Below are 24,470 nucleotides of genomic sequence, written 5' to 3'. Positions count from 1 at the left end.
GGCTCAGATTAGGAAAACCGAGGCTCCGTTTGTCCTTTATGCTCCCAACAAGATTGGGTGTCCTGCTTCCAAGCAGACCGTTGCGCGCTGGACCTGTGGTACGATTCAGCGTGCTCATTCCACGGCAGGGTTGCCATTACCGAAATCGGTGAAGGCCCATTCTACTAGAAAGGTGGGCTCGTCCTGGACGGCTGCCCGGGGGGTCTCGGCATTACAGCTGCCAAGCAGCTACTTGGTCGGGATCAAACACTTTTGCTAAGTTTTACAAGTTTGATACCTTGGCCGATGATGACCTCAAGTTTGGTCAATCGGTGCTGCAGAGTCATCCACACTCTCCCGCCCGTTCTAGAGCTTTGGTATAACCCCATGGTTCTAATGTGACCCCAGCATCCTCTAGGACGTATGAGAAAATAGGATTTTAATACCTACCGGTAAATCCTTTTCTCTTAGTCCGTAGAGGATGCTGGGCGCCCGTCCCAGTGCGTACTGTATCTGCAGTTATTAGTTGTGGTTACACACATGTTGTGTTACGTTTATTGTCAGCATGTTGCTGCAATTGTTCATGCCGTTGGCTTGTGTTCTGTTGAATGCCACGTTGTGCAGCATGCTTGAGGTGTGAGCTGGTATGAATCTCACCTTAGTTTAACAATAAATCCTTTCCTCGAAATGTCCGTCACCGTGGGCACAGTTCCTGTAACTGGAGTCTGGAGGAGGGGCATAGAGGGAAGAGCCAGTTCACACCCTTTCAAAGTCTTAAAGTGCCCATGTCTCCTGCGGATCCCATCTATACCCCATGGTTCTAATGTGACCCCAGCATCCTCTACGGACTAAGAGAAAAGGATTAAAATCCTATTATCTGACTGATTGAAGTGCTGCATATCTATAGTAAACTAGCTGAAGTTGTTCTACATGAGTGTGAGAAATGTTATTTGATTTGTAAGTTTAGTATCTATAATAGGTGGAAATATTTGTCTTTTTGCATGCTTCATTTAATACCAAATGCCCTTATTAGTCCTGCCAGGTGGCGTTGCAAAAAAGAGATAGTAGTTATTACTTTTTACTAAAGGTGTTTATTTTGTCTGCTTACTTCTCACTTTAACATGGCCACTAAAACTAATGTTAATTCTTTCTGCTTTGATTTGTTTCAAGTCAGAAAAGAGGGATTGTACTGAAGGAGGTGGAAGGTCACTGCACACTTGTGATCTATGTGTAAGCAGCACACAGAGTACCACCGTCTTTCCACACTGTGTACATGTTGTTCCTGCTTGCCCATGTTTCCACAGTGCAAGCAGTGTGACACAACCAGTGAAAACGTAACTGTTGACATGGCCATATACTGCCGTTATAGTTTTTAAATTCTACTGCAACAGATACAACGTTAAACTTGCAGCCACCTGCAATCTTGGATTATACCTACAATAGTCAATTTATTTGTACACAGTGCTGAAAACACCACCTGCCATTCCATGCTGATTAACCAAATATTTGACCATTTTGAACAAACGTGTTGGTTCAGGCTGTTTAGTAATTGGTCCAATCAGGGAAAAACAGAGAGGCATTACACCCAGTGAAATAAATACATATGCCAATATTGACTACCATTAATCACTTTAATATTTATATCCGATCAAAGATCTGTATGGATTTTGGAAATGCACAGCTTTCATTTTCAGGCTGCACATGCTGTTTGGCCAGTACAGTGGAAAACCGAATCGGCCAATCAGATTGTAATATTTTTGATAGCTCTTTTCACTCGTGATCTTCCATTGACCATTTTGAGCTGACAAAATGATATACAGTATTGTTAATTCCAACATGTAAAGTTTAATTGAACAGCAAAAAGTGACAAGCCATACTGACTGATGGGTTAAATCACTGTCACTGTATTAATACAATATAGACAAATGGTGTGAAATTATAAATATTTAGAAAGAACAAATGATAATACTCAAAAATGTTATGCAACATGAACTTATTTATTAGAAATGTATACTCTAACAGACACTTTGTAAGAGTCTATCTAGGAAACAAGAACCCTGCCTCTTGCTGGGAAACAGCCGTGATTAAATCAATGAAGTGAAACAATGGCTCCAGCATCATCAACACCATGTCCCATAGACGGGAACACTGAGGCCAGGAGCTGTCACTGAGCCAGTTCCAGATTGAGCATTACACATAGGAGCTTACCACCCTCTGTTACGCATCGGTCTCACACCACCTGGGTGTATATAGGAGCAACTGACTTGAGTAGATTAAAAGCCTTTGTAAATAAAGTATATTTTCTTTTAAGAAATGTCTCAGAGGCTTCCAGGGTAGTGACAGACTTCTATGATTTTGATGTCTAAAGGGGGGTACACACGGGGAGATGTGTGCTGTGCGAGCTATCACAGAACGCTCAGCACACATCTCTCCCCCCACTCAGCACGATGTGTGCAGGGGGTTTGGGGGGACATTCTAGCGATCTAACTAGATTTGGCATGCATGTCAACTCTAGAGCTGGCAATAGCAACGCGCAGGACTGCACTTCGCTGTCGCCGGCACCCTACACAGGGAGCGATGTGTGCTTCATTTTTAAGCAGTCTAGTCAGATTGCTTACAAATTAAGTAAAAATCGCTACGTGTGTACTCCCTTAAGTGATACTCCTTATGTCAGATTTGTTAATATTTCTATTATTTTACAGTTTAGTATTGTTTTATAATTTTTTTTCTTTTTAGATTAAAACCATTGGATGTGGAGTTCATGAAAGCACTTCATGGGAAGGTGAACATAGTGCCTGTCATTGCTAAAGCTGACACCTTGACCCTGAAGGAAAGAGAGAGGCTGAAGAGGAGAGTGAGTACCAATCTGTGCTCCTGCTAATTACAAGGCCTTATTTAATCTTTATATGTATTTACATGAATAGCATAATCTGCCAGGTTTGCCTGAATTTGGTCAATTTGTTGAGATCCACTGTCACCCGTAGTAACTGAGAACTGAAAGTTTGTGGAAAGTGATCGCTTTTTTCTGATTCTTCCTGAAAACAAGTTTATGATGCAAATCACTACCTGAGTGTTTTGGTATATAGTGAACTCCCTTAAACACCGCTTCCCCAAACCTTTTCTTTTCTGATCTGAAAGGAAACCATAAAGCAGAATATTGTGTGTGCCAGACATTAGGCTGCATGTGATTTGTGCTTGGCAGATGCACTCAGTGCACAAAACAAAGGCAATTCTTTCTCCCTGCTCCTTGGGAATTCAGCAAGTTGGAACTGCCCCGTCATTATAATAACATATATTTTATTTTTTCACAGCAAAGTAGTTTACGTAGATTTAGAATGCAATGCTTATTCACACTAGCAGGGAGTAGATGAGTATAGCGTACATACACGTTGTAGATTGAGGACCATGTCCCAGAAATCAAATGTTTACTTGGCATGATTTGTACATAGCTCATCTGTAGAGAAGAAAAAATCCCTGTTGTCCAAACTCCCTATCCCAGTGTTGTGACCCCTTCATCCACAGAGTGAGAAATTACTTGTTAGATAGGCAAAGATCTTGGGATCCCAGAAATGCCACGACCAACCAGGCACATATTCACATTTGGAGGGGGAATACCAGAAATAGTTAAAACAGGTAACACCGTATCATCACCAAGGTGTTTCAGCGCACTGGAGGTATTTGTCAAGTCTAATGAAATTCTTACACTCTGTACGTCAAAGTAATCTACTTTTTGTGGGAAGAATAAGTCATTTCTTTGGGAGCATGAAAAGGAAATAAACCAATGGCAGAGATGAAAACAAATTCTCAGTACATCCTGTAAATTCACATGTTCCATGCAAATTCAAATGCATTTTATATTTACATGCCGTGCTTCCACACACGAAGCACGGCATCCCGAGCCGAGTAAAACGCGTTGGACCACGCCCCCTCACACCCGCCTCAGATCCGGAGATCCTGACCCCCTGGAAGACGCCGGCCGCTAAGCTCCACGAGGATCAGCACTGCAGGCGCCTGCAGCAACATCGCGGCTCCAGAGAGAAAGGCACTCACAACTTACCACTGCCTGGAAAAGAGATCATCACTCCCGTAGGGGACGAAGACATGCAAGTCCATTCCATCGGTTAAAAGCCGCTGATAAAACAGACGTTAAAGGACACTATTTTACATACGGCCCAGGAGCGATAACAGAAGGAACTTTAGAAATGGAAAGACAGTACTTCCCCTTTTACTAGACTGTGCACTGGAAAGACTATCTAACGGAGGATTAACTTTAGCAAAAGTATCCATTCACACTGTTTTTAAATTAATGTGTCAAAAATGTATTTATTTGTATCTGCTGCAAACCCTTTATAAATAACTACAAGGTGATTACAGCTGCAAGGTGTTCACAGTTTTCAGAACTACATAATTCATATGCAACTGAGTTTTATTGTATTCTAAACCTATGTGTTTTAAATAGATTCATATGCACATGTATTTATACTTGTTTTAAGAGTTATTCGCACTATTAGGTAGTCACAGACAATACTAGTTTTTAACATCAACCGCAAAATTTGTATTATTGTTGTTCAATTCTGCCTACTCATTCCATAACTATACTCGAAATAAAAACATTTTTTATATACATAAACACCACTGTAGAGTCTCATCAACGATTCACACCCTATCTATTAGCGCCAGAGGTTTCTTTTCTTTTTTGCTATTTGTTAAATTGAGGAATACTTGAAAAGAATTCCCACCCTTGAAACCTAGGCTGCACGGATAGATTTTCTTTACATATACACAAACATTTATTGGAGGGAGCGCAGACCACACACCCACCTACATAAACAATATCTTATTTAATGTACATGCGTGCATCTTGAGTTTTTAAACCTTAATTTTTTTTCTTATTAATCGAAAATATTGTCTCCTTTCATATGGTCTGATATAGGGGTCTATTTACTAAGCCGTGGACGGAGATAAAGTCCCAGCCAATCAGCTCCTAACTGCCATGTCACAGGCTGGGTTTGAAAAATGACAGGAGCTGATTGGCTGGTACTTTATCTCCATCTACTTTATCTCCATTCAAGGCTTAGTAAATAGACCTCATGGTCTTGATTTTGGTGCTTATAAGGATGTAATCTAGGAAAACCAAGGTGTAACATGCATTAGGGTGCAGCATTTATGTTATAGTTCTGGTATAGTTCCTTTGTGAATTAAGGGTTAACCAAACTGCTTTGTGCTTTAATCCTATTGCATTGGGAGCTGGGAGCCAAGCAGTTAAATATAGGGTATTTATATGGTATCTCTGAGCTGATTTAAACTGTTAATCTCAGCATTACAATCCAGCATTGCTGATTAGCCCACAGACATCCCTCTGTCTGCCCATTTGCTGCCAGAAAGTTGCAAGTCTCTCTGATAGTAATGGAGTTAGGCCATTCAGAGTCCTGCCTGTGCTGTGACATTCCTGCAAATAGTGGGGGAGCCCAGAACACAGGATGTCTGTCATCATTCTGCAATTAGAAAACATTCAGTTTGCGTATGTTCTACAGTAGAGGACTTCGTTACATGCTAATAAACTTTGAAGTGTTACATTTGTTATCACACCAGTTCTCCTTCAGCTGCATAAGTATTGTGTTTAACATCCTTATAGTGTACGTGTGCTCTGGTCCTGAGAACAGAATGTGCTCCAAGAGATCAGACCACGCTTGCCGCTCCCTGATCAGTAGCATTTTTCTCTTACGTCCTAGAGGATACTGGGGTCCACTTTAGTACCATGGGGTATAGACGGGTCCACTAGGAGCAATGGGCACTTTAAGAAATTAATAGTGTGGGCTGGCTCCTCCCTCTATGCCCCTCCTACCAGACTTAGTTTAGACAATGTGCCCGGAGGAGCCGTCCTGTCACAGGGAATTCAGGCCCTCATTGAAGCTGTCAGAACTGTCCTACATATCTCTGACAAGTCAGAGGAGGCTGAGGAGGAATCTTATTTTAATACAAAAAAGAAATCATCTGTTAATTTCCCCGCTTCAAAGGAATTAAATGCCCACTTTGAAGAGGCGTGGGTTAACCCTGATAAAAAGTTTCAGATTCCTAAGAGATTTATTTCTTCCTTTCCCTTTCCTGCAGAGGATAGGAAGAAATGGGAAATACCGCTGATTGTGAATGCATCGGTATCCAGGTTATCGCATAAGATAGTCTTACCTGTCCCTGGGCAGCCTCCTTAAAGGAAGCTGCTGACCGCAAGATTGAGACCACCCTCAAGTCTTTATACACGTCGGCTGGGGTGGCCCAGAGATCCACTATTGCTTGTGCATGGATCACTAGGGCCATTGCAAAATGGTCAGGTATTCTAATAGATGATTTCGTTTCCTTACCAAGGGATGATGTTGTTTTACTCCGGCAGCATATCCAGGATTCTGCTAACTTTATGGTTGAATCCATCAAAGAAGTTAGTCTACTCAACGCACGCACCACAGACATGGCAGTGTCAGCATGCAGGGGCTTATGGCTATGCCAGTGGACTGCGGACACGGATTCCAGAAAAGGCGTGGAAAGTTTTCCTTTCACGGGTGAGGCTCTGTTTGGAGATGAACTGGATAAGTGGATATCCAAGGCTGCGGCGGTAAGTCCTACATACCTTCCCTCCGCAGCGCACATGCTAGGAAAACCTATTCTGGTCCAACTCTGCAGTCCTTTCGAACAGCGAAGTTTAAAGGCAAATCCAAGGGTTTTTCTACAAGCTTCAAAGGGAATAGAGGTAAACCCAGAAAACCCCCTGCTGCAGGTTCTCAGGATCAGGCCTCAGGGTCTGCTATCTCAAAGCCCTCAGCATGACGGTGGCGCACACTGCCTAGAAGACAGGCAGGTGGGAGCCCGATTACGTTATTTCAGTCACTTTTGGGCAACATCTTGCCAGGATCCCTTACCACGGCTACGTTTGATGGCATGGAGGTTGAGCATCAGATTCTATCCTGGAAAGGGATTCCGGATAGGGTGATTCCTACTTTGATCCAAGCCAGAAAGGGGGTAACGTCTAAGCATTACCACCGTATTTGGAAGAAGTACATCTCTTGTTGTGAGTACAGGAAAATTCCTGCGTCAGAATTTAAGCTGGGGCGTTTTCTTCTTTTTCTGCAGGCTGGAGTGGATGTGGGCCTACGTTTGGGCTCCTTAAAAGTCCAGATTTCGGCCTTGTCCATTTTCTTCCAGAAACAATTGGCGTCTCTTCCGGAGGTTCAGACCTTTTTGAAAGGTGTTCTACACATTCAACAGCCCTTTGTGCCTCCTATGGCACCTTAGGATCTCAATGTTGTGTTGCACTTCCTCCAGTCGGATTGGTTTGAGCCCTTACAGGCAGTGGACATTAAGTTTCTTACGTGGAAGACAGTTACACTGTTGGCCCTGGCTTCGGCCAGGCGAGTGTCGGAACTGGGGGCATTGTCTCACAAGAGCCCCTACTTGATTTTTCATGAGGATCGTGCTGAACTCAGAACTCGTCAGCAGTTTCTTCCGAAGGTGGTGTCTGCTTTTCATATCAACCAACCTATTGTGGTTCCGGTGCTTACTGACACCTCTGCTTCTTCAAAGTCCGTGGATGTTATGAGGGCTTTGAAAATTTATGTACAACGGACGGCTTGTCACAAAGTCTGACTCGCTGTTTATGCTCTATGATCCCAATAAGATTGGGTGTCCTGCTTCAAAGCAGTCTATTTCTCGCTGGATCAGGCTTACTCTCCAGCATGCCTATTCTACGGCAGGTTTACTGGTTCCAAATTCGATACAGGCCCACTCTACTAGGTCGGTGGGTTCTTCCTGGGCGGCTGCCCGCAGTGTCTTGGCTTTACAGCTCTGCCGAGCAGCTACTTGGTCTAGTTCGAACACGTTTGCTAAGTTCTACAAGTTCAATACTTTGGCCTTCAGTTTGGTAAATGTGTTCTGCAGGAACCTCAGCACTCTCCCACCCGGTTTGGGAGCTTTGGTACATCCCCATCGTACTATTGTGGACCCCAGTATCCTCTAGGACGTAAAAGAAAATAGGATTTTAATTACCTACCGGTAAATCCTTTTCTCGTAGTCTGTAGTGCTTCATTTTTCTGCACTGTTATTTGCTTAAGTATTGTTTTTGGTTCAGCCGTTGGTGTTCCGGTTCAAGTTGGGTTAGCAAGGCTTTCCTCTTGTTTGTGTGTGCTGGTTCGAATCTCACCACTATTTAGTTAAATCCTTCTCTCGAAGTATGTCCTTCTCCTCGGGCACAGTTTCTAGACTGAGTGTGGTAGGAGGGGCATAAAGGGAGGAGCCAGCCCACACTATTAATTTCTTAAAGTGCCCATGGTTCCTAGAGGACCTGTCTATACCCCATGGTACTAAAGTGGACCCCAGTATCCTCTATGGATTATAAGAAAAGGATTTACCGGTAGGTAATTAAAATCCTATTTGTTTCTGCAAAACTCGTTACCAACCCGTCAAAATGACAAAACAATATAACAGTAATGTCAGCGCCGGCGGCTGTGCATGCCCGAATGGAGCAACAATTGAATTGCTCTATCATGCGCCATGTAGTGGCAGCCAGTGTGCAAAACATTTTAATCCCCTTCATAGAGGTGAGGAGCAGTGTTATCTTTTTATTATATAGGATTATATAGGATGTTTATTTCAGTATTGCAACTAAACTCTTGATAAGTTGAACAAAAAGTAAATTAGTATTCAGCAACTGTCTCAACAGCAAGTACTGTATAAGTAATTGAGGGGCAGATTTATTAAGCTCGGTGAAGTGATAAAGGACCAGCCAGTCAGCTCCTAACTAACATTTTTCAAACCCAACCTGTGACATGGCAGTTAAAGGATCTGATTGGCTGGTCCTTTATCACCTTCCACTTTATCACTTCACCAAGCTTAATAAATCTGCCCCTGAATGTTTACTGTGCCCAGTAGATCAATAGAGAAAATAATCTAAATGATATTTTAGCCATCAGGCCTTTATCATCATGTGAGACTCTCATTCCTCAGAGCTTTTATAACTTCTGTAATCAGTGACCTTAGCTGATCTCTATACACCATAACCATGCCAGCAGTGAGCTGTGTTTTTTACATAACTTAACAGCAAATACATCAATTTGTGTGTAACGTCAGATAATGCGTTCTGACCAGCAGGATATAAACAATACAGTTTGTAGGCCAGCAGGACATCTAACAGACCTTGAGCCCTGGCCTCAGGGTCATACTGTGATCATGCTAAGAATGCCAGAAGTCCACAGCATGCTGCTCAGCCTAGGTTCCTGCAGCAGCCGTGGACTGTTGCACTCTGTAGGCAGCTGGCACTCTCCAGCTAGAATAAGCAGGATTCTGTTCCTGATTGGTCTGCCGTTTATAATCCTAGTAAGAATTAATGCATGCTGGTCACTTGGGAGATTCAATAAAAGCAATATGAAAACTTTTACTTATATAATTAAATATTTATGTGTGTATAGGAGATTTAGAAACACCCCCATTTTCCGATCTGTATTTAAATGTAACCAACCCAAGTCCAGCAAATAACCTCAAATTGCACAAAGGTATGGTGTAAATATTTAGGTTAGCAAAAACTGAAACATACTCTAAATTATTAGTTATGAGTTATAAAAAAGATGTTTTATTTTTTTTTGCAAGAAACAAATAATGGGTAAAGAACTCACAACTGTTCTGCAGCAATTAAAAATTAGCTTGCCTGGGACAGGGAGCTCCAGCAGTTGACTGAAGACTGGAACATGGCCTTATGGACCGAATCAAAATTTGAAATCTTTGGTTTCTTTACGAAAGGCTTCTGTATGTCGATGAAAGGATTGTTCCTCCGTGCTTTGGTTTATTTACTAAGCAGTGACTTGTAAAAGCCTTGTGTTTAAGACTGATATTTAAAAGGGCAATACATTTAATTGCAAATAACAATCAAAAGAAAAACCCTTATTTTTCAGTTACACAAACTGCCAAACTGAGCAGGAAGTGTGATGGTTTGGGGCTATTTTGCTGGATCTAGAGTTTTCCCACTTGCACAGAATGACTGGCTCCTTCAACCAGAAGGGCTACCACATCATGCTCCAACACCAGTACCCTCTGGTCTTTGCCTAGTTGGTCACAGGATTATCCTATAATCTCAAAACTACCTTTGCGGAACAGAACAAGATGTGGTAGGCTTCAAATCATGGAATGGCTAGCTCAGTCTACAGATTTAAACCACATAAAGCTGGTTTGGGATGAATTGGACAGAAGGGTGAAAGCAACCAACCTGAAAGTGCAACACATTTGTAGGAACTTCTGCCACAATGCTTGATGTCCGCTGTAGAAAGAAAGCCATCGGCTATATCTGCAAAAGGGGGCTACTTTGACTATTGAAAGATTTAGATAAAATGTTGTTAAACAAAATGATTTTATGATGTTTTTTTCACCTGCAGTTCTTTTTGTGTTCTGTTCTTTAATTTCAGAGTACATTGAGACATTACATTGCATAAATTTCAATACAAACATGAAAAATGGTGTGCTCTAAAGCTTTTAACCTGTAGTGTGTGTAATTTCCCACGCGGGAGTTTCTGCTCGGAATGCAGCTGAGTATGTGCCGGACCTATTTTATAAATATAAATATCCACTGAAATATCCAATCTTAAAATAACATCTGGGAGCATACTGAGAGGAGTATCTGGTGTTCAGGAATTTGAGATACACCTGCCAGATTTTGGTGGACAACCCCATGCACATAAATAATATTATTGGGGAAAGAGAGATGAATTAACATTTAGAATCTGGTCCAAGACAAGCTATATTTCAACACTCACCACATGTACATTAAGCAGCACTTCTCAAACTCATATTTAAACATTTTCTGATTCTAATTTGTTAAATATAAATCAAAGTCATACACCAAGTTCAGTCAAACACTCTGGCAAGGCTCCCTAGAAAGGAAAAGAGATCATCTCAGGAGACGCACTGTTACTGTTTGGAAACTTTTACGCCCAAGTTCTTTTGATGTTTTGACAAAATATGAAACTTTAAATGCAGTCTGTTTTATTATCTTCCCAAATCTCATGAGGACAGTAGCGGCATAATTTCCCCCTGCGCGCTGAGAGCCTGGCAGAGCTGCTGTTCCCAAACCAAATCCTCCATCATGTGAGAACGTTTCCTTGTGTTAGTTTTCAAAGATCTGATGCCAGCAAAGGCATATGTCCTCTAGGGACAGGAAGGTGGTCAGACTAAGGACTTGTAGTGATTACTTGTGTGTACGGAATGACTGTTGTCTTCAGCTAGAACAATATATTCTTACATTGTTTGTGGTGCCAGTTGCAGGTTCCGTATAATATCTTTCTCTCATCACAGGTCCTGGATGAAATTGCTGAACATGGGATACGGATCTACCAACTGCCAGATGCTGACTCGGATGAAGACGAGGAGTTTAAGGAGCAGACTCGAGTACTGAAGGTGACAGTTTATGTTAGACTGTTCCAAAATACTGCCTTTTTGTGGAGATGAATGCAATCAGTGAATTTAGTTGCTAAATGTTTCCCATGGAAGTGGGGAGTTGTTTATTGTAACAGCAAAACGATTGATCCCATACGAAAAGCATTTGTGGTAAATAGATTTATGTTGTATGGCAGGTATGTTCAAATAGCTGCTGCTGTTACAGATTTATGCACCATGCACAGCAGCCTGAAATTCCCAAGAACTCCTGTTACTAAGCTGTAATCAGCAGGATCAATACTGGGGTTATGGGGGTGGGTGAGGATTATGCTGCTTGTGCTTTCCTTGATGGTCTCAAGGCTAAGCTGTATATCCAGAATAAATCTCTCCGCACAGATGCAGGAGCAGTCTGTCATTTAACACTTATTCTGGATTGCTGCACTATACTAACCTCTTTATATCCCCCATGTCCCTTTTACTTTTACCTGACTTGTGTCATTCTGTAGCCAAATATGGGCATTGCATGCATAAAGGTGTTTGAGTATTTCCCATCCTGTTGAACAAAAAAGAGAAAGATGACACTAATGAATGTGTAAAAATTAGAATATAAATACCAAGATATAAAACCTCAGCAGCAAAAACTCTATGCTTGTGCCCTTATAGTAAATACATACATTCGCAAGATAGCCAATGTACGAAAAAAGACAAATAGGATAGGAGTTTTGCACTAGTTCTTATCATAGAGTCTACTATGGAGGAAATAAACACCATTAGAAATATATGTATGCTATAAATGAATATTTATTATTATTATCATTATTATTTAATTATATAGAATATATTTATCTAATGTTCAATACATATAGAAATGTACATAAAAACAGCGACACAGTTGGCTGGATTTAAATACATATACACAAAACACTAAAAACACTCAATAATGATACTGGTGCAAATAAAGTAATACATAAAACAATAGATGAATAACCTGTATAGGAGGTGAACTATCTATTTGGTAAGTATATAGTTACCATATGTGTGCAACTTGGAGTGTCTAGTAAATTTCCAATGGTATGTCCAATATACCCTTTACTTCTCCCAAACAGAATGGAAACAGTGTACTGAATATAATCCTCTGTACTTTTGTGCACAGCTTCTTAATTTTTGTAATCCAAATGGTCTTAAAGATAGTTCTATCCAATGTATCCCTGGGATGAAATAGACCTGGTAATGTAGATAGGCCCGTCCTGCTCAATCTCCTGGAGAACCATATCTGCGGATCTCTACTGCACCACAGCACGTAGCTGCAAACCCCTGGAAGCCACCCGATGAGATATAGCGGCAAAGGAGAGTCACACCGGTGCAGCGTACAGCATCCCCAGAGTGCCCAGCCCGCAGCTGATGACAGGTGCCCGGCTGCAACTCCCGGCTCACCAGTGGCGCTGCCTGCGTGTTTGTCACTGGCAAATGTGCAGTCACAGGTAATGTGTTAAGCAGCAGCCTCTGCATTATAATGGCAACTGGTGCAGAGATCTCAGGTATCCCAAGTAGAGGTTCAGGATCAAAAACACAGCAGCAGGAAGTTCTCTAACATGTTTCGCTCCTAGCAGGGAGATTTTCTCTGACGTCCTAGTGGATGCTGGGAACTCCGTAAGGACCATGGGGAATAGCGGCTCCGCAGGAGACTGGGCACAAAAGTAAAGCTTTAGGACTACCTGGTGTGCACTGGCTCCTCCCCCTATGACCCTCCTCCAAGCCTCAGTTAGATTTTTGTGCCCGGCCGAGAAGGGTGCACACTAGGGGCTCTCCTGAGCTTCTTAGTGAAAGTTTAGTTTTAGGTTTTTTATTTTCAGTGAGACCTGCTGGCAACAGGCTCACTGCATCGAGGGACTAAGGGGAGAAGAAGCGAACTCACCTGCGTGCAGAGTGGATTGGGCTTCTTAGGCTACTGGACACCATTAGCTCCAGAGGGACCGAACACAGGCCCAGCCTCGGAGTCCGGTCCCAGAGCCGCGCCGCCGGCCCCCTTACAGAGCCAGAAGCAAGAAGGTAGCGCACAGCACTGCAGCTGTGCGCCATTGCTCCTCAGCACACTTCGGTCACTGAGGGTGCAGGGCGCTAGGGGGGGGCGCCCTGAGCAGCAATAAAAACACCTTGGCTGGCGAAAATACATCACATATAGCCCCCAGGGCTATATGGATGAATTTTAACCCCTGCCAGATTCCACAGAAAAACGGGAGAAAAGGCAGCCGAGAAGGGGGCGGAGCCTATCTCCTCAGCACACTGGCGCCATTTTCTCTCACAGCTCCGTTGGAGGGAAGCTCCCTGGCTCTCCCCTGCAGTTACTACACTACAGAAAGGGGTTAAAAAAGAGAGGGGGGCACTAATTAGGCGCAGTATAACAATACAGCAGCTATAAGGGGAAAAACACTTATATAAGGTTATCCCTGTATATATATATATATAGCGCTCTGGTGTGTGCTGGCATACTCTCCCTCTGTCTCCCCAAAGGGCTAGTGGGGTCCTGTCCTCTATCAGAGCATTCCCTGTGTGTGTGCTGTGTGTCGGTACGTTGTGTCGACATGTATGAGAAGGGAAATGAGGTGGAGGCGGAGCAATTGCCTGTAACAGAGATGTCACCCCCTAGGGAGTCGACATCTGAGTGGATGAGCTTATGGAAGGAATTATGTGAGTCAGCTCTTTACAAAAGATTGATGACATGAGACAGCCGGCGACTCAGCCTGTGCCTGTCCAGGTGTCTCAAAAGCCATCAGGGGCTCTAAAACGCCCGTTACCGCAGATGGCAGATACAGACGCCGACACGGATACTGACTCCAGTGTCGACGATTAAGAGACGAATGTGACTTCCAGTAGGGCCACACGTTACATGATTGAGGCTATGGAAAATGTTTTTACACATTTCTGATAATACCAGTACCACTAAAAAGGGTATTATGTTGGGTGAGAAAAAACTGCCTGTAGTTTTTCCTGCATCTGAGGAATTAAAGGAAGTGTGTGATGATGCGTGGGTTTCCCCCGATAAAAACTGTTAATTCCTAAAAAGTTATTAGCATCATACCCCTTCCCGCCAGAGGATAGGGCACGTTGGGAAACACCCCCTAGGGGGTCCCCGGATACGGCCGCCCTTAAGGAACCTGCTGACAGAAAGCAGTAAAATATCCTAAAATGTATATACACTCACACGGGTGTGATACTGCGACCAGCAATCGCCTCAGCCTGGATGTACAGTGCTGGGGTGGCTTGGTCGGATTCCCTGACTGACAATATTGATACCCTACTAGATAGGGACAGTATATTACTGACTATAGAGCATTTAAAAAGATGCTTTTCTATATATGCGTGATGCACAGAGGGATATTTGCCGACTGGCATCAAGAGTAAGTGCGCTGTCCATTTCTGCCAGAAGAGGGTTATGGACAAGACAGTGGTCAGGTGATGCCGATTCCAAAAGGCATATGGAAGTATCGCCTTATAAAAGGGAGGAGTTATTTGGGGTAGGTCTAACAGACCTGGTGGCCACGGCAACGGCTGGAAAATCCACATTTTTACCCCAGGTAGCCTCTCAACATAAGAAGACGCCGTATTATCAGGCGCAGTCCTTTGGGCCCCATAAGCAGAAGCCCTCTCCCGTTTTCTGCCAAGTCCTCAGCATGACGCTGGGGCTTTACAAGCGGACTCGGGCACGGTGGGGGCCCGTCTCAAAAATTTCAGCGTGCAGTGGGCTCACTCACAGGGGACCCCTGGATCCTTTATGTGGTATCTCAGGGGTACAAATTGGAATTCGAGACGTCTCCCCTTCGCCATTTTCCTAAAGTCTGCTTTACCGACGTCTCCCTCCGACAGGGAGGCGGTATGGGAAGCCATTCACAAGTTGTATTCCCAGCAGGTGATAATCAAGGTACCCCTCCTACAACAGGAAAAGGGGTATTATTCCACGCTGTTTGTGGTACCGAAGCCGGACGGCTCGGTGAGACCTAATTTAAATCTGAAATCCTTGAACACTTACATACAAAGGTTCAAATTCAAGATGGAGTCACTCAGAGCGGTGATGGCAAACCTGGAAGAAGGGGATTATATGGTGTCTCTGGACATCAAGGATGCTTATCTCCATGTCCCAATTTACCCTTCTCACCAAGGGTATCTCAGGTTTGTGGTACAGAACTGTCACTATCAGTTTCAGACGCTGCCGTTTGGTTGGTCCACGGCACCCCGGGTCTTTACCAAAGTAATGGCCGAAATGATGATACTCCTTCGAAGGAAGGGAGTTTTAATTATCCCTTACTTGGACGATCTCCGGATAAGGGCAAGATCCAGGGAACGGTTGGTAGTCGGGGTAGCACTATCTCAAGTAGTGTTGCGGCAGCACGGTTGGATTCTTAATATTCCAAAATCGCAGCTGATCCCGACGACACGTCTTCTATTCCTAAGGATGATCCTGGACACAGTCCAGAAAAAGGTGTTTCTCCAGGAGGAGAAAGCCAGGGAGTTCTCCGAACTAGTCAGAAACCTCCTAAAACCAGGCCAAGTGTCAGTGCAGCAGTGCACAAGGGTCCTGAAAAAAAATGGTGGCTTCCTACGAAGCAATTCCATTCGGCAGATTCCACGCAAGAACTTTCCAGTGGGACCTGCTGGAAAAGTGGTCCGGATCGCTTCTTCAGATGCATCAGCGGATAACCCTGTCACCAAAGACAAGGGTGTCTCTCCTGTGGTGGTTGCAGAGTGCTCATCTTCTAGAGGGCGCAGATTCGGCATTCAGGACTGGGTCCTGGTGACCACGGATGCCAGCCTGCGAGGCTGGGGAGCAGTCACACAGGGAAAAAATTTCCAGGGCTTGTGGTCAAGCCTGGAGACATCACTTCACATAAATATCTTGGAGCTAAGGGCCATTTACAATGCCCTAAGCCAAGCAAGACCTCTGCTTCAAGGTCAGCCGGTGCTGATCCAGTCGGACAACATCACGGCAGTCGCCCACGTAGAGAAGCTGCAAGGATTTTTCGCTGGGCGGAAAATCATGTGATAGCATTGTCAGCAGTGTTCATTCCGGGAGTGGACAACTGGGAAACAGACTTCCTCAGCAGAAGTCTTCCACATGATTGTAAACCGTTGGGAAAAACCAAAGGTGGACATGATGGCGTCCCGCCTAAACAAAAAATTGGACAGGTATTGCGCCAGGTCAAGGGACCCTCAGGCAATAGCTGTGGACGCTCTGGTAACACCGTGGGTGTACCAGTCAGTGTATGGGTTCCCTCCTCTTCCTCTCTTACCAAAAGTATTGAGAATTATAAGACGGAGGGGAGTAAGAACTATACTCGTGGCTCCGGATTGGCCAAGAAGGACTTGGTACCCGGAGCTTCAAGAGATGCTCACGGAGGACCCGTGGCCTCTACCTCTAAGAAGGGACCTGCTCCATCAAGGACCCTATATATTCCAAGACTTACCGCGGCTGCGTTTGACGGCAGGGCGGTTGAACGCCAGATCCTGAAGGAAAAAGGCATTCCGGATGAAGTCATCCCTCCCCTGATCAAAGCCAGGAAGGATGTAACCGCAAAGCATTATCACCGCATTAGGCGAAAATATGTTGCGTGGTGCGAGGCCAGTAAGGCCCCGATGGAGGAATTTCAACTAGGTCGATTCCTGCATTTCCTGCAAACCGGAGTGTCTATGGGCCTAAAATTGGGGTCCATTAAGGTTCAAATTTCGGCCCTGTCAATTTTCTTCCAGAAAGAACTAGCTTCAGTTCCTGAAGTTCAGACGTTTGTAAAAGGGGTACGGCATATACAGCCTCCTTTTGTGCCTCCAGTGGCACCTTGGGATCTCAATGTAGTTTTGGGGTTCCTAAAGTCACAATGGTTTGAACCACTTGAATCTGTGGAGTTAAAATATCTCACATGGAAAGTGGTCATGCTGTTGGCCCTGGCCTAGGCCAGGCGCGTGTCAGAATTGGCGGCTTTATCCTGTAAAAGCCCTTATCTGATCTTCCATTCAGACAGGGCGGAATTGAGGACTCGTCCTCATTTTCTCCCTAAGGTGGTTTCAGCGTTTCATCTGGACCAACCTATTGTGGTACCTGCGGCTACTAGTGACTTGGAGGACTCCAAGTTGTTGGTCATAGTCAGGGCCCTGAAAATATATGTTTCCAGGACGGCTAGAGTCAGAAAATCTGACTCGCTGTTTATCCTGTATGCACCCAACAAGCTGGGTGCTCCTGCTTCTAAGCAGACTATTGCTCGTTGGATTTGTAATACAATTCAGCTTGCACATTCTGTGGCAGGCCTGCCACAGCCAAAATCTGTAAAAGCCCATTCCACAAGGAAGGTGGGCTCATCTTGGGCGGCTGCCCGAGGGGTCTCGGCTTTACAACTTTGCCGAGCAGCTATTTGGTCAGGGGCAAACACGTTTGCTAAATTCTACAAATTTGATACCCTGGCTGAGGAGGACCTGGAGTTCTCTCATTCGGTGCTGCAGAGTCATCCGCACTCTCCCGCCCGTTTGGGAGCTTTGGTATAATCCCCATGGTCCTTACGGAGTTCCCAGCATCCACTAGGACGTCAGAGAAAATAAGAATTTACTTACCGATAATTCTATTTCTCGTAGTCCGTAGTGGATGCTGGGCGCCCATCCCAAGTGTGGATTGTCTGCAATACTTGTACATGGTTATTGTTAACTAAATCGGGTTATTGTTGTGAGCCATCTATCCAGAGGCTCCTCTGTTATCATGCTGTTAACTGGGTTCAGATCACAGGTTGTACGGTGTGATTGGTGTGGCTGGTATGAGTCTTACCCGGGATTCATAAATCCTTCCTTATTGTGTATGCTCGTCCGGGCACAGTATCCTAACTGAGGCTTGGAGGAGGGTCCTAGGGGGAGGAGCCAGTGCACACCAGGTAGTCCTAAAGCTTTACTTTTGTGCCCAGTCTCCTGCGGAGCCGCTATTCCCCATGGTCCTTACGGAGTTCCCAGCATCCACTACGGACTACGAGAAATAGAATTATCGGTAAGTAAATTCTTATTTTTTCCCCCCAGTTTCCTGATCACTTTTATTATCCATTTGATATCTTTCTATGGGGTGTATTCAATATTTGTCGGAAGCTGCTGTTTTGTCGGAAAGACGACAGCTTCCGACAGGTTTAGATCGTAAGGGGTTTCCGACCTATTCAATAGGGGGACGTTTTTTCCGTCAAGTTGTAAAACTGTTGGAATGCACGTGGCCGTCGATCCGCTTGTATTGTCGGAAGCACGCCCAAACCCGACAGGTTTTAGCCCCGTTTCCAACAATGTCAATTTGAGTTTAAAAAAAAGTTGGATTGCCATTGTCAGGACCAGGCCAAACCTGTCTGGTTTGGCCTGGCATTGAATACTAAACTGTCGTATCCTTTCCGTCGGAAAGGATCCGGCAGGTATTGAATACAGCCCTATGTGTTGAATAATTGTAATCTGAACAATCCGACAATCAATTTTGGGGAAAGTGAAAGCGATACTCTGCAAATTGAAGAAGCATGGTTTTAGGATTTTTAAGGTAGTAATTGCACTAGTTTGTGATTTGCATGTGTGAATAGCAGCTGGATATCAGTCAGTGATTGGACTGATGGTGGTGATTAAAATGTGTAATAAATGGAAACTGCGAGTAAATGGAGGGCACATAGTGCAATGCTAATTCTGTAGCAGTAGATTGTGTCTCCTGTTACTCTGTACATTACAGGACATTGTGTGGTACACTAATCCAGTATTTTCTCTTTTCCTTTAGGCCAGCATCCCTTTCGCTGTTATTGGATCAAATCAGCTGATTGAGGTGAAAGGAAAGAAAATCCGTGGACGTTTGTACCCGTGGGGTGTTGTGGAAGTGGAGAACCCAGAACACAATGACTTCTTGAAGCTTCGTACAATGCTGGTGTAAGTGTGTCTATCATTGCTGCTTACCTTAGTAATGGAAAGTCAAGTGAGAGCAAAATAAGTTCTGTTACTGGGAATGTTCACTGAACATCTATATGTTTTTGCTTTAAGAACTGCTATGTAAGAAACAAAAATATAATACATTTCTCGTTTTATCTGATACTATCTAGAGAACAGTATTTATGTGCTGTAGCCATGTATATGCAGCAGTACCGCACAGGACTCTGAGGCCCCTGCTTGGTGTGAAGCAGAACAATGACCCTTTTGCTGTTAAAATGTTGTGTATGAAGCAGCAGCCGGGACGTAATAATGATCTGCACAGCATGTAGGAAAAAAAGCTTTTCCCTGGCACATAATGCTAATTTATATCCCCAAAACAAACAGGGAGCACATGCAAACTCTACAAAGATAGAGACCTGGTCAGAACTGAACCCATGAGAGCCCTGCATCAGTGAGATTATTAAACACTTACATCCTAAATGTAAATATGTTACATATCACAGACTATGTTCTTATGCCACATTTGCACTTTATATTATTTTCCAAACCAGAGAGAGATGATAATCTGTCCAGAGAGAGATGATAATCTCACTGACAAGGCACATGTGATTCATTGAGAAGGAGCTGCAAACAACTTAATTTCTATTACTTCTGCTCAGATAACTTTTGTCTATCTGTCAGTCTCTCCTCTCCCATACTACTTCTGCTGTGCTACCAGTACTGTCATAACAAATACCACTAGTTTTCCTTAAAGATTAAAACAATTGCCATTGGTGAAACGCGCAAGGTGGTTTGACATGTAAATGATTAAAATATTAAGCAATTCAAACCACTCGCTTATGGTTTATATATACTTTAGAGAGAGATCAAATATAAACACATACACTTCTCTCAAAGAGCTGTTGTCTAACTACATCACTTGACTGCACTGAGCTACTGAACATTATGCTACTTATTTACAGAGTTGTGATAGAAACAGACTTAACATGTTTTGGGGAGTATTATACATATAGAACCATCAGTATTTAGGGGTATATTCAATTGGTGTCGAAAAGACGTCAGTTTTTGACTTTTTAAGGTTGAAACGTGATTCGACCTATTCAATGCTTTTCGACCAGTCGAGGCATTCAACTTGTCGAAAAGCACGTGGATCGGCGGAATAGCTGCCGATCCACGTGCCTTTTCGACCATCTTAGTCCAACATCAAAAGATGTCGGACTGAGATGCGGACCCAGAGGAGGAGAGGGGGGAGAGCCGCAGGGAGACGGGGGGACAGGCGGCGGGCATACAGGGGAGATCAGCCCTACAGTAGCGCTGCAGCAGGATGTCACTCAGCCGCCCGACCTCACGGCAGCTTCCACCCGGCTCCAGCATGCTTGCTGGAGCCGGGTGGACACTGCAGTGAGGTCGAGCGGCTGAGTGACATCCTGCTGCAGCGCTTCTGTAGCGCTGATCTCCCCTGTATGCCCGCCGCCTGTCCCCCGCTGGTCTACCCGCGGCTCGCCCCCCTTCTCCTCCTCTGCGTCCCATCTCATTCGACTTGAAAAAGTCGAATTAAGATGAGATTGAATAGGGGTTGTCGGATCCATTCCGACAAATACATGTCGGAATGGATCCGACTTTAATTGAATATACCCCTTAGAAATTAGATATATAAAATGAGCACAAAGGAAAATCCATTCCTCCTGAAACTGCTTAAGGAATATTACTGTAAAGAGTTATGAAGATACAACATCTTAAGATCTGTAGTCTTTATTGATTTTTTTCTCTCAAAAGTCTGTGGATCGCATATAATCATTTGGTGAAATGCTTTAGCTACAGTGACACCTGCAGGTTTTTAGTCAGTACTATTCAGTACGTCACTTACTTAGCTTCATCTTAAATGTAATAAATGTTATATAACTTATGGGTGGAATCGTTTTCAAAAGACAGAACCTATTTCTTGAGCATAATATACACGTTATTTCACTCTAAAATGTATTTTGGTTGGGGGTTTCCACAGCACAATAATTTTTTATGTTTTTTTCTCTAACGTCCTAGTGGATGCTGGGGACTCCGTAAGGACCATGGGGAATAGACGGGCTCCGCAGGTGACATGGGCACTTTAAGAAAGAATTTAGATTCTGGTGTGCTCTGGCTCCTCCCTCTATGTCCCTCCTCCAGACCTCAGTTTGAATCTGTGCCCGGACGAGCTGGGTGCTGTTCAGTGAGCTCTCCTGAGCTTGCTGTAAGAAAGTATTTTGTTAGGTTTTTTATTTTCGGCAACAGACTCCCTGCATCGTGGGACTGAGGGGAGAGAAGCAGCCCTACTCTCTGAAGATAGGTCCTGCTTCTTAGGCTACTGGACACCATTAGCTCCAGAGGGATGGTACACAGGATCTCACCCTCGTCGTCAGATACCAGAGCCGCGCCGCCGTCCCCCTCTCAGAGCCGGAAGACCGAAGCCGGGTGAGCATGAGAAGCAAGAAGACTTCGAAATCGGCGGCAGAAGACTCCAGTCTTCACTGAGGTAGCGCACAGCACTGCAGCTGTGCGCCATTGCTCCCACACACCTCACATACTCCGGTCACTGTAAGGGCGCAGGGGGGGGCGCCCTGGGCAGCAATTGGGACCTCTTTGGCAAAAGTTTAGCATATATACAGTTGGGCACTGTATATATGTATGAGCCCCCGCCAAGAATTGTACATTTAAGCAGGACAGAAGCCCGCCGCTGAGGGGGCGGGGCTTCTTCCTCAGCACTCACCAGCGCCATTTTTTCTCCACAGCTCCGCTGAGAGGAAGCTTCCCAGGCTCTCCCCTGCAGATACACGGTAGAAGAGGGTAAAAAGAGAGGGGGGGCACATAATTAGGCGCAAAAATCAATGTAAACAGCGGCTACTGGGTTAACATTAAGTTACTGTGTTATTCCTGGGTTTATAGCGCTGGGGTGTGTGCTGGCATACTCTCTCTCTGTCTCTCCAAAGGGCCTTGTGGGGGAACGGTCTTCAAAAAGAGCATTCCCTGTGTGTGTGGTGTGTCGGTACGCTTGTGTCGACATGTTTGACGAGGAAGGCTATGTGGAAACAGAGCGGGAGCAAATGAATGTGGTGTCTCCGCCGACAGCGCCGACACCTGATTGTATGGATATGTGGAAGGTTTTAAATGATAATGTTAATTCCTTGCATAAAAGGTTGGAAAAAGCTGAAGCCTTAGGACAGTCAGGCTCTCAGCCCGTGCCTGATCCTATGTCGCCAAGGCCGTCAGGGTCTCAGAAGCGCCCACTATCCCAAATTGTTGACACAGATACCGACATGGATTCTGATTCCAGTGTCGATTACGATGATGCAAAGTTACAGCCAAAATTGGCTAAATCCATCCATTATATGATTATAGCAATTAAGGATGTGTTGCACATCACAGAGGAAACCCCAGTCCCTGACAAGAGGGTTCATATGTATGGGGAAAAGAGGCAGGTGGTGACCTTTCCCCCTTCACACGAGCTAAATGAGTTATGTGAAAAGGCTTGGGAATCTCCAGATAAAAAACTGCAGATTTCCAAACGGATTCTTATGGCATATCCTTTCCCGCCAACGGACAGGTTACGCTGGCAATCCTCCCCTAGGGTGGACAAAGCTTTAACACGCTTATCCAAGAGGGTAGCCCTGCCGTCACAGGATACGGCTACCCTCAAAGATGCTGCGGATAGAAAGCAAGAGGATACCCTGAAGTCCATTTATACACATTCAGGTACCTTACTACGGCCGGCGATCGCGTCGGCCTGGGTGTGTAGTGCTGTAGCAGCATGGACGGACACCCTGTCTGAGGAACTTGATACCTTAGACAAGGATACTATATTAATGACCCTGGGGCATATAAAAGACGCTGTCCTATATATGAGAGATGCTCAAAGAGACATTAGTCTACTGGGTTCTAGAATAAATGCTGTGTCGATTTCTGCCAGAAGGGTCCTGTGGACTCGGCAATGGACAGGTGATGCCGACTCAAAAAGGCACATGGAGGTTTTACCTTACAAGCGTGAGGAATTGTTTGGGGAGGGTCTCTCGGACCTGGTCTCAACAGCTACTGCTGGAAAATCAAATTTTTTGCCATATGTTTCCTCACAGCCTAAGAAAGCACCGTATTACCAAATGCAGTCCTTTCGATCACAGAAAAGCAAGAAAGTCCGAGGTGCGTCCTTTCTTGCCAGGGGCAGGGGCAGAGGAAAGAAGCTGCACAACACAGCTAGTTCCCAGGAACAGAAGTCCTCCCCGGCTTCCACAAAATCTACCGCATGACGCTGGGGCTCCACAGGCGGAGCTAGGCCCGGTGGGGGCGCGTCTCCGAAATTTCAGCCACAAGTGGGTTCACTCCCAGTTGGATCCCTGGGCAATAGAAATTGTGTCTCAGGGATACAAGCTGGAATTCGAAGAGATGCCCCCTCACCGATACCTCAAGTCGGCCCTGCCCCCACGAGAGGGAAATAGTGTTAACTGCAATTCACAAATTGTATCTTCAACAGGTGGTGGTGAAGGTTCCCCTCCTTCAACAAGGAAGGGGATATTATTCGACCATGTTTGTAGTCCAGAAACCAGACGGTTCGGTCAGACCCATATTGAATTTAAAATCCCTGAACATATACCTGAAAAGGTTCAAGTTCAAGATGGAATCGCTGAGAGCGGTCATCGCAAGCCTGGAAGGGGGGGATTTTATGGTGTCTCTGGACATAAAGGATGCATACCTTCGTGTCCCCATTTATCCACCTCTCAGATTTGTGGTACAGGATTGTCATTACCAATTTCAGACGTTGCCGTTTGGCCTCTCCACGGCACCGAGAATATTTACCAAGGTAATGGCGGAAATGATGGTACTCCTGCGGAAGCAAGGGGTCACAATTATCCCATACTTGGACGATCTCCTCATAAAAGCGAGGTCAAGAGAGCAGTTGCTGATCAGCGTAGCACGTTCTCTGGAAGTGTTACGGCAACACGGCTGGATTCTAAATATTCCAAAGTCGCAGTTGATTCCTATGACTCGTCTGCCTTTCCTGGGCATGATTCTGGACACAGACCAGAAAAGGGTTTATCTCCCGATGGAGAAGGCTCAGGAACTCATGACACTGGTCAGAAACCTATTAAAACCAAAACAGGTGTCGGTGCATCACTGCACTCGAGTCCTGGGAAAGATGGTGGCATCAT

General features: G+C 44.7%; 1 protein-coding gene across 4 annotated transcripts in view; it reads left to right on the top strand.

Moving 5' to 3' along the window:
- LOC135070418 (septin-2A) overlaps positions 1 to 24,470 on the top strand; it is a 286,079-nt gene that overhangs the window by 156,772 nt on the left and 104,837 nt on the right. For all 4 annotated transcript variants that reach the window (XM_063964763.1, XM_063964764.1, XM_063964765.1 and 1 more), the window contains 3 exons: positions 2,716 to 2,833; positions 11,305 to 11,406; positions 19,151 to 19,296. In XM_063964763.1, the coding sequence (XP_063820833.1) occupies positions 2,716 to 2,833; positions 11,305 to 11,406; positions 19,151 to 19,296 (366 nt within the window). The remainder of the gene's footprint in view (positions 1 to 2,715; positions 2,834 to 11,304; positions 11,407 to 19,150; positions 19,297 to 24,470) is intronic.

The sequence above is a fragment of the Pseudophryne corroboree genome, chromosome 1, assembly GCF_028390025.1.
Source record: "Pseudophryne corroboree isolate aPseCor3 chromosome 1, aPseCor3.hap2, whole genome shotgun sequence".
Lineage (NCBI taxonomy): Eukaryota > Metazoa > Chordata > Amphibia > Anura > Myobatrachidae > Pseudophryne > Pseudophryne corroboree.
Note: the sequence above shows the minus strand (reverse complement) of the source record. Positions and strands in the feature narration are given on the sequence as shown.